The 9187-nt window shown below is 41.2% G+C and overlaps 1 protein-coding gene across 1 annotated transcript in view; it reads right to left on the minus strand.

The window, feature by feature from the left end:
- Nucleotides 1–753: 753 nt before the first annotated feature.
- dscaml1 (Down syndrome cell adhesion molecule like 1) overlaps nt 754–9187 on the minus strand; it is an 87944-nt gene continuing 79510 nt past the window's right edge. The window contains exons 22-33 of the mRNA XM_060888719.1: nt 9170–9187; nt 8845–9008; nt 8655–8753; nt 7478–7666; nt 7019–7306; nt 6586–6741; nt 6402–6432; nt 6134–6252; nt 5885–6037; nt 5573–5767; nt 1828–2139; nt 754–1601 (exon numbers count right to left, since the gene is read on the minus strand). The exon at nt 9170–9187 is cut by the window's right edge and continues 100 nt beyond it. Of these exons, the coding sequence (XP_060744702.1) occupies nt 1072–1601; nt 1828–2139; nt 5573–5767; nt 5885–6037; nt 6134–6252; nt 6402–6432; nt 6586–6741; nt 7019–7306; nt 7478–7666; nt 8655–8753; nt 8845–9008; nt 9170–9187 (2254 nt within the window). The 3' untranslated portion in view covers nt 754–1071. The remainder of the gene's footprint in view (nt 1602–1827; nt 2140–5572; nt 5768–5884; nt 6038–6133; nt 6253–6401; nt 6433–6585; nt 6742–7018; nt 7307–7477; nt 7667–8654; nt 8754–8844; nt 9009–9169) is intronic.

The following is a 9187-nucleotide window of genomic DNA, read 5'->3' on the forward strand; positions in this document are numbered from 1 at the left end:
TGCTGTGTGGTAGATCTGTCACCTTATTAGTTTTCCATTTTCTCTATGGCGTGACAGTGAGCACTATATCTCAATGTTGAAGCATAGCAGAATACAGGGAAAAGCTTTACACCTGTTTGTTTTTTCTGTCCCCAAGAATTCAACCCAAATGTTTAGGCCTTCTGATGATGTGTGCCTATAACATGTGTACATATATACTTACATATATAAACACACATGCACACTCAGACAGACCCACATGCAAAGGTCTGAGAAAAGTCTAGAAGTGTAAAATAAATAAATAAATAAATAAATAAATAATAGGGGAAAAACAATCCATCCACCATAAAATGGCTCCAGTTTTTCTTTTTCAGTTTTGTTTTTAAAATAGTCATTAACACTTTGCAGTGTGTTTATCAGCTGTATGAAAAAAAAAACTATCGAAATACTTAACTTTATCAGCATACGCCACAATCACGGACTTGTCCAAACCAGCCTGACTAGGAAGGGAAAAAAGACACCAAGCCTGCTTTTCTTTATGCATAAGCACTTTCCAAGGCAATGCTTATTCTTTTGCAAGAGACATAAAAAAGGAACATATTTATCTCCTTAAAAACATCTAGACATATTAGAGTGAAACAATATATATTTTAAAATTGTTGAATTTTCCTACTCTCAGGTAGTCAAATTAACAAGTGCACATCAAATGTAATTTGTGCATAAGGTCCAAGGTGTCTTCAGTGGAAAAATCAAAATGAACAAAAAAAAGGTGGAAAAAAATATAAGGTTTGGCATAGTATAATTGAAGACAGATGGCCAAAGGAGGAATATAGTTTGTGAAACGGGGTGGGGGTGGGGGGTGGGGTGGGGGGGGTTGAGTTGGTTGGACAAACAGAAAAATGGATTAGGGTGGAAATAAGAGCAAGGGAGACAAAGAAAGAACAAGAGGGACAGTGCGAAAGAGACCCCTGTGATAGATAAGTCCAGTCAGTGCACAGTTTGTTCACCACCTTGTGCCAGGCAGAAGTTAAATGTATCTTGATGTATACAATTTTATATGTTTTTATGTGTGAGGAGGAGGGAGAACAGCACCTACACCAGTGTGTAGGACTTTGAATATGCCCCAGCACTCTGCTTCTGCAGTCTGCCCAATCCAGATGAGCTGCTCTCCAGCAGAGAGTCTCTTGAACCACCAACCTTGGAGCTGCTGCTCATGCCACCTCCTCCTGTGGAGCCAGAAGTCGCCACAGCTCCAGCTGCAGCCCCAGCAGCTCCAGTGCTTTGGCCAGCTGAGGAGGTGGAGGAGGAGCTGGGCATGGTAAGAGTCCTCTGGGGCAGTGTGGATGTGCCCGAGCTGATGCTGGAGCCACCAGTGGTGGTACTGGAGGCTGGCCCAGATGCTCCTGAGCTGGTTAGGCTGCTTAAGCCACCATGGCTGAGTGTCAGGGCCTGTTTGGATGGGTCTAATGTCATGTGGCGGCCCTGTGTGTGGTAGGCACGAGCTGCCAAACTTCGAATAGAAGCTTCACGTGGTGGCACCACTGGACATGGGTCATGCATCTCAGCTTGTTTGCGGAAGAATGGCTCTGTCTTCATATACAGGGGGAGATTACAGTACTCACCTGGGCCGAAAGAGACAAAAAAAGACAAAACAAAAATGATTAGTTAGCATTGATAGAACTTTGTAAAACAATCTCATTCTTGTTCTTGTTATTTAAATTCAAATGTATGTTGATTCACAAAACCTAATAAATGGTACTGATGCAAAAACAAGTTATTTACTACTAATCATGTTAAAATAGAACATGCAAAGGAACATGTACTAACACAATTTTGGTAAAAACTCACTCTTGTTGGCACGGTGTGGAATTGGCACCGCTACATTCTTGCCACGGTCATAGTCCTGTGGTTTTGGTGGAGATGCTGTGAATCGGCAGATGCCTGGCTCGGAGGGCGTGCTCATTGATGTCATGCTGTCAGCATTTTCATTAGTACCTGTGGTCATCTGGTCCGAAGAACTGTCTGAAATGAAGCACTCCGTGATCTCAAACTTTGCATGCTGCAGGTGCTCTTCCAGCTTGGCATGCTCGTAAGCACGAGCCAGTTCCTCATATGTAGAGGAAGCACTCTCTGTTGAAACCATGCTGTTACGGCCCTTGTCTGAGACATAAAGCAGGGAAGCCAGAAAGAAGGGATAGAATGATTAACAAATGGTTTGAAGGTGAACCAATAGACTAGAATTGAATTCTAGCTTACATGTTAAAGTATAAAATATATACATATTTTAAAACGAACAGTCTCTGAGCTTGGTGTTGAAATATAGTATATTCAGTTTTACACTATAGACACAAGGCTAATAAAGTTATTAGATGAATATAGAAAACTGTTCACTAAAATAATTTAGTAAGAATACATTCACTCATTCATTTATAATTGCATTAAGCTAAAGTATAAAATTTTCTAAAATATATTTTATTAAATACCTGCTTATATCAAACAAACTGAATTAAGTGTAAATCTTTAACTCCTCCCTCAGCTAGCAAACACATGCTATTTCTAATTCACACCAGACCAGTCACCCACATCCTTTCAATCTGCTGCTTAGACTGTTAAACAAGCCATGGTCCAATATGAGGCTGATAAGGCGGCCCCAGCACAGAACTATGTCCAAAGGCTGAGTGTTCTAAGCCCTATTCCATGCCGAGGTGATGTGGTGACCTCTCAAGTGAGGTTCCAAGCCACATTCCAGGCCCTGACCCAAGCCATCTTCCACACACTGCGCTGTTCAAGGCGCTGTTCAAGGCCTTGTTCAAAGCCCTGTTAAATGCTGAGGCTGATGCGGCAGTCTCCCAAACCAGGTTCCAAGCCCTGTTTTATGGCAAGTCTAATAAGGCAGCCTCCCAAGCCACCAGGTAAAACAACAAGACAAATACACAAAATAGTGCTGACAAGTGTGCAATTTGTATATTAAAAATTACATTGTGCAACTAGAGAAATTGTAAACATACTAAAACTTATGTTTAAGCAGCAGTTTGATGAGTTATTGAAAATTAATAAACCTCTCTTTATTTGAATATATTGTCTTCTGGTAAAGTAGGTTTCTGGTTTTGTGTACTATCTGCTTAACTCGCTTTGTTCTAGAGTTGTGCAATTTGAATTTTGTTATATTACATAGCATTGTTGATCCAATAGTGTTGGTTAGTAGCTTAGTTCTTTCAGCTGATTAATCAGGAATAGTGTCAGTCTCCCTTAAAGTACGAATTGTGGGCAGGACTTAACGAATTTAGATGAAAGGTTCGTAAGTATCCCCAAAACCTCTAGCGCATTGTAAATAAGTGTCTAGTACTGTTTTGATCTACTTTACAAAACCATACTTTAAATCTCACTTGTGGTTGTCTGCAAGCATGCAATCCTGGAATTTGTGGATCAGCATGGGAATGGTTTGCTTCCTACATGGAAGGTCCCTCATATCATGTAACATGGAGGGGAGTGACATCTATTCCACTCAGACCCTCCACTGGTGTCCCACAAGGCTTCTCTTACCGCTGCGATGCTGATGATACTCAACTTATCTTGTCTTTCCCACCATTAGATTCCACAGCTTCTGTTCAGATCTCAGCATGTCTGGCAGACTAATCATTGTGAATGACGGCTCATCAGATGAAGCTCAATCCTTGCAAAACTGAACTGCTGATCATCCCATGTGAGTCATCCCCAGGTCATGATATTGCAATATTCCTGCATAACGATCTGATCTCCCCTTCAGTCACATCTCGCAACCTTGGGGTAACCATGGACAATCAACTGTCCTTTTCCTCTCATGTTGCTAATGTGGCACACTCATGTCGGTTTCTTCTCTACAACATTAAAAGGATTCAGCCATTTTTGTCCACACAGGCTGCTCAGGTACTTGTTCAGTCTCGTCATCTCCAGACTGGACTACTGCAACTCAATGCTGACAGGTCTATCTATTAACGCGATGTTAATAGGTATGATCATAAATCTCTCATGATATGAAGTAGATATACTACAAGACTCTTTTCAGTTCTGGCACTGAGGTGGTGGAATGAACTTTCCCTAGGGGTTCAGACAGCTGAGTCACTGGCTATCTTCAAATGATGGTTGAAGACCTATTTCTTCATGAAAAACTCAAACTAGCATTTTCTCCCCTGTTTGTTGTATGTGTGTATTTAAAAAAAACAAAAAAAAAAATTTGAACAGTGTTTTAGGCTCATGGTGTCTTAAGCCACGGTCGTGTCATCGGCGAACTTGATGATGTAATTCGAACTGTGAATTTCTACACAGTCAGGAGTCAGCAGAGTGAACAGCAGTGGACTGAGCATGCATCCCTGAAGGGCCCAGTGCACAGTGTGTTGGTGCTGAAGATGCCATTCCTGATCTGGAATGATCTCTTACAGCCTCCCAGACCCTGACACAAGCCAACTGAATGCAGAGGTTGATATGGCAACCTCTCAGACCCTTTGCAAGCCAACCTGCATGCTGAGACTGACAATGGTGGTTTCCCAGACCCTGACATGGCAGCCTCTTAAAACAAGCTGACCACAGAGGCTGATGTGCTGGCCCCTGGATCCTGTTGCAAGCCATGCTTCCTGCTGAGGTCAATGTGGCAGCCTCCCAGATCCTGTTGCATGCCTTTCCCATTCTGCAGGCCCTCTTCCACTCTCAGGCTATGTTCATGTCCCAAACTCTGCACCATTGTCATGACCATGATCATATTTCACAGCATACTCCAGGCCTCATCTGCCTCATTATTTTTAAAGTGTACATGTCTTTGTCTACCCCGTCACAGAACCACCTGCGTATTGCTGTTCCTGTTATGCCAGAAGCTTTGTCAGGTTTTGCTTTAGCCCAATCATAGTGTAGTGTTTAGCATAGTGTACTGTTCTAAACCTGTCCTGATCCTTCCCTGCCTTTGCCACATTTTGGATCTTCGTCGTTTTGAATAAAGTGGAACCTCCTGCACTTTCTCCACACAGATTGCATTTGTTCTGGAGTCAAACATGACAGAAGACTTTGCCTCCCGTTGATAAAGCAGTGTCACTTCACGGATGCAGAGCTAAAAGCCCCGTTCCATGAAAAGGCAGAGATGTTGGACTCAAGCACAGAGCTCTCCCAGGTGCTGTCCCTGACCATGACCTTTGTACACTTTTTCAATGTTTTGTTAATAAAGATGAACCTTCTGCACTTGTAGCCTTCATCTGTTCTCGAGCCAAACGTAACACATTTTAGTAAAATCTTATGAAAATATTTCTGTTTGACAGCATTGATCTTTCACATTTAAATTAAAAATAATAATTCTTCCATTTGAGCACAAACACAAATTATTTTCTGGAAACGAAAAAAAATTCAATAGATAATGAAAATTGTAGTAGCTGACATTTTACCTTTTTTTTTATGGTATAACAGTTATCAACTATTCAGCTATTTGTTTTGGGTTCAAATGCTATTACTTATCAAAGGTTTAAAGGATGTGATATTTTGGCAGACAGTTTTCAAATCAGTTTAAGGTTGAGTTGTTTGAACCATTCAGTTATACTGTGGCTACACTTACAGTATGTAAATGTTTGTTTACCTGTGTCCTGCGACAGACTGGCACTGTAACTGTCACTTTCTGTTACAGTGATACCATGCTGGGAGCCGACAGTACGCCAATCGGAGGTCAGGGTGCGGGCAGGCGTAGATGCCTGGCACTTTGTCAGGGTCCATTGGCTTGAGTAACGGTTCCTTGTACTATGAGCTGACTTAACACTCTTCCTTGACACTGGATCTGGGAATAGAATGAGGATATGGGAAAATTATGGAAATGTGTCTAATTGAAATAAAGCCCATTTTACATAATTGTGATATTTCATCAACAAGATATTGAGCAAAACAAGGAACTTACTGGTTCCTGGTCTAATATCAGACATGTCAATTAAGGGGCCAGTGTTCTGAATGAGGGCAGGATGGTGTACAGACACGCCTGTGCAGAAGCTCTGGGGGTTTACTGATTGGCTGAACTCCGTATCTGTCACTGGTATGGTGGCTTTGTCTTCACCTGAATACACACGAGAGAAAAAACTCAAAAGTCAAAATTCAACCTAAATGGCATGGCATGCTGCAATGTACGCAAACAAACAGTGAAATGACAGACCAATCTGTTTGATGCCCTCCTTATCTTCAATAAGCAGTTGTACACGAGGTATATCTATGTGCAGCCGTGGCCCCTGGGGTGGGCCCTTCACTGGGGTGTCAAAACTGCGGTTGTTCTTACTGCTCCAGGTATTAAACATACAGACACACACACACACACACACACACACACATACACACACACGCACAAATTAATACACACAAAGACAAATTAGTATTAATCCTGCTCTTGGCCAAATTATTTTTATGCTAGACCACTATATTCTTACCTGATCAACATTTCAGCCAAACTCTTAGCATCTAAAGAAGCATAGCAGAAGAAACATTATATTTCATGTATCTATTCTAGATATCAAATACCTTTAATATTGAATATTTTACGTTCTTATTTCTGCTGTTCTCAGGTACTTCCCTATATCTACACTTCACTTCTTTCTCCATCCTCTTCCTTACCTCGAAGTCTCTTTAGTCTTTTCTCCTTGCGTTTCTTTCGAATGATGAAGAGGAGGGCCATGCCCAGTGTAACTAGGATGACAGGACAGCCAATGGAGAACAGCTTCTTTACATCATCACCTTCCCCACGTGCGGACTTGATTGGGGGAATGGTACCTTGCAAGGAACAGCACAAAAATGAGATCATCTTGAAAATCTTGGTTTTTAATAAAAGAAAATGAAAATTTTTTAAATCGCAGCATTTATGTTAAGTAAAGTATCATTTTTTGATAAATTGAGCCTTATTTTAATCTTTAAATCTTTGAATACACCCTGGATGAGATGCTAATCCATGCACACATAGAGATTTCAGACTAGTCACAAATAATCATGTTTCATCCCCCTGTACCCCTAAATCACATAATTGTAAACAGGTTCTCATTGGCCAACTCACTGCCATCATAGTCTAGTGTGGCAAACTGGGAGGTCTGGTTTCCACAGCCAGCACTGTTGCAAGCCTTCATCTTCAGCTCGTACCAGGTGGCTTCACGCAACTCAGCCAGGAAGACATCAGTTGTGCTGTTGGTGCGTACGCTTTGCCAGGCATAGGTGCCTTTGGGCCGAAAGTCAAGCAGCACAGCATTAATTGGGCAGCCGCCACTGCTCCAGCCCTGGAGATTGAGCCGAGCATGGGTTGAGTTGATGTGAGTGAACAGGGGCTGGTCCTTGTTGAACTGTGGCTCTGTAGAGGGGACAGGAAAGGATTTTGGACCTCAAGGATTTGTGTTGATTATTATTTCCTCTATAAAGTGCTGAACTGTTTATATGAGAAGAAAATATACAGACTTTCATACAGACTTAACGTCTACAGACACTTCTGTTTAGATGGCCTAGGCATTCTAGACATTCTTACCTCTGCCATGAGTCTTTGCCTCAATGATTTCACTTATCCTACCAGCTCCCACACTGTTCTTAGCAGCTAGCTTGACCTTATACCAAGTGCCACAGCGGAGGTTATCCAGCTTGAAAGAGCGCTCAGTGGAGCTAATAAACACATCTCTCCACTCTTCTGTATTATCCACAGAGTACTGCAGCACAAAGCCTGCAAATACACAGAAACTTAAAATAAAGGTTTAAGTGTATTTATAACAAATGGCTATGACTAATAGACTTATACTAATACACTAGGAGTATTATCTTGCACCTTGAAGACTGGAATGAGTTTTATTCAGTAACCCTAGCTCTGTTAAATCCTATGAGTTGTGGGAGAGTTACCTTCTCTACCACTAGAGGGTGCAGATAATTCAAAGATCATACATTTTAATCTGAAATCTAGAAGAAAAGAGAGAGTAAAAGCTGCTGTTGGGGCTCCTACACAACAGCCATTAGACTGGTTCTGGTGTTTACATGTGAAATACATTTGGTACACACACACATACAACATACAACATACAAACACACACACATACAACATACAAACACACACACACATACAAACACACACACACACACTCTCTCACACACACACACACACTCTCTCACACACACACACACACACATACAAACACACACACACACTCTCTCACACACACACACACTCTCTCTCACACACACACACACACACACACACACACACACACACACACACAGTAGTCTTCTCCATGAATACTTTTTTTGTGACCAGACTGTAATCAGACAAACCAGAACTGAGATTATTACAGTTATCCAGGGAAATGCATATACTAGGGAGGTATAAAGAAGTGTAAAGCATTGGTTGATCAGAAAGAAAGGCCCTTGTTAAGTGAACACAAGGAAAAGTGTGGCATATACACACATGCTGACTTTGCTTAGACAATAGAAAGGGGAGAAAACAGTGTATAAACATGTAAATAGACTCAGTGAACAGTGACAGCTGGACAAAAGAAGCCAAGTGGACCAAATAGGACACTCTGAGAATATAAGACTAAAAGAGGGACGGTAGAGGTTGTGTGAGAGTTGACGTCAAGAAAGACGAGTTCAAGTAAAAAAGAAAAAGTAATTTGATTAAGCAAACAAGGAATTCATAGAAATGACAGAAATAACTATTGTACCTCTGATGGAGCTTCCTCCATTGTCTCCAGGGATCCAAGCCAGAGTAATAGAGGAGGTTGAGGTGGTGGAGACTGTTAAACGTGGCTGATCTGGAGGGACTGAAACAACCACAGATACAAACTGTCTTATAGACAAGTCTTCTAATCTACAACCTTCCTTATATATATTTATATATATATAGCCCCTTACCTTGCACTAAAAGGTTCACAATTATGGTATCAAATCCTAGTGTATTGGTGGCTGTGCAGGTATAGTATCCGGAATCCTCTGCTTTTACAGAGCGCAACAACAGAGTTCCATTTCCCAGAATGTTCCGCTGGCCATCCTGAGAGACGGGAATAGCAGTGTTCTCGCTGTGGGGGTCAAAATAAAGTTTTGGAATTACATAATTTACATTAAATTATAAATGATAAATGCATAATAATTAGCAAATACTTATAATAGTATATATATATATATGTTTTAAATGAGAGCTAATTGTTAATGAAAATCTAAGTCTAAAACTTTAACTCACCTGTCTTTGGTCCATTTA

This window comes from Tachysurus vachellii, chromosome 15, assembly GCF_030014155.1.
Source record: "Tachysurus vachellii isolate PV-2020 chromosome 15, HZAU_Pvac_v1, whole genome shotgun sequence".
NCBI classification, from domain to species: Eukaryota; Metazoa; Chordata; class Actinopteri; order Siluriformes; family Bagridae; genus Tachysurus; species Tachysurus vachellii.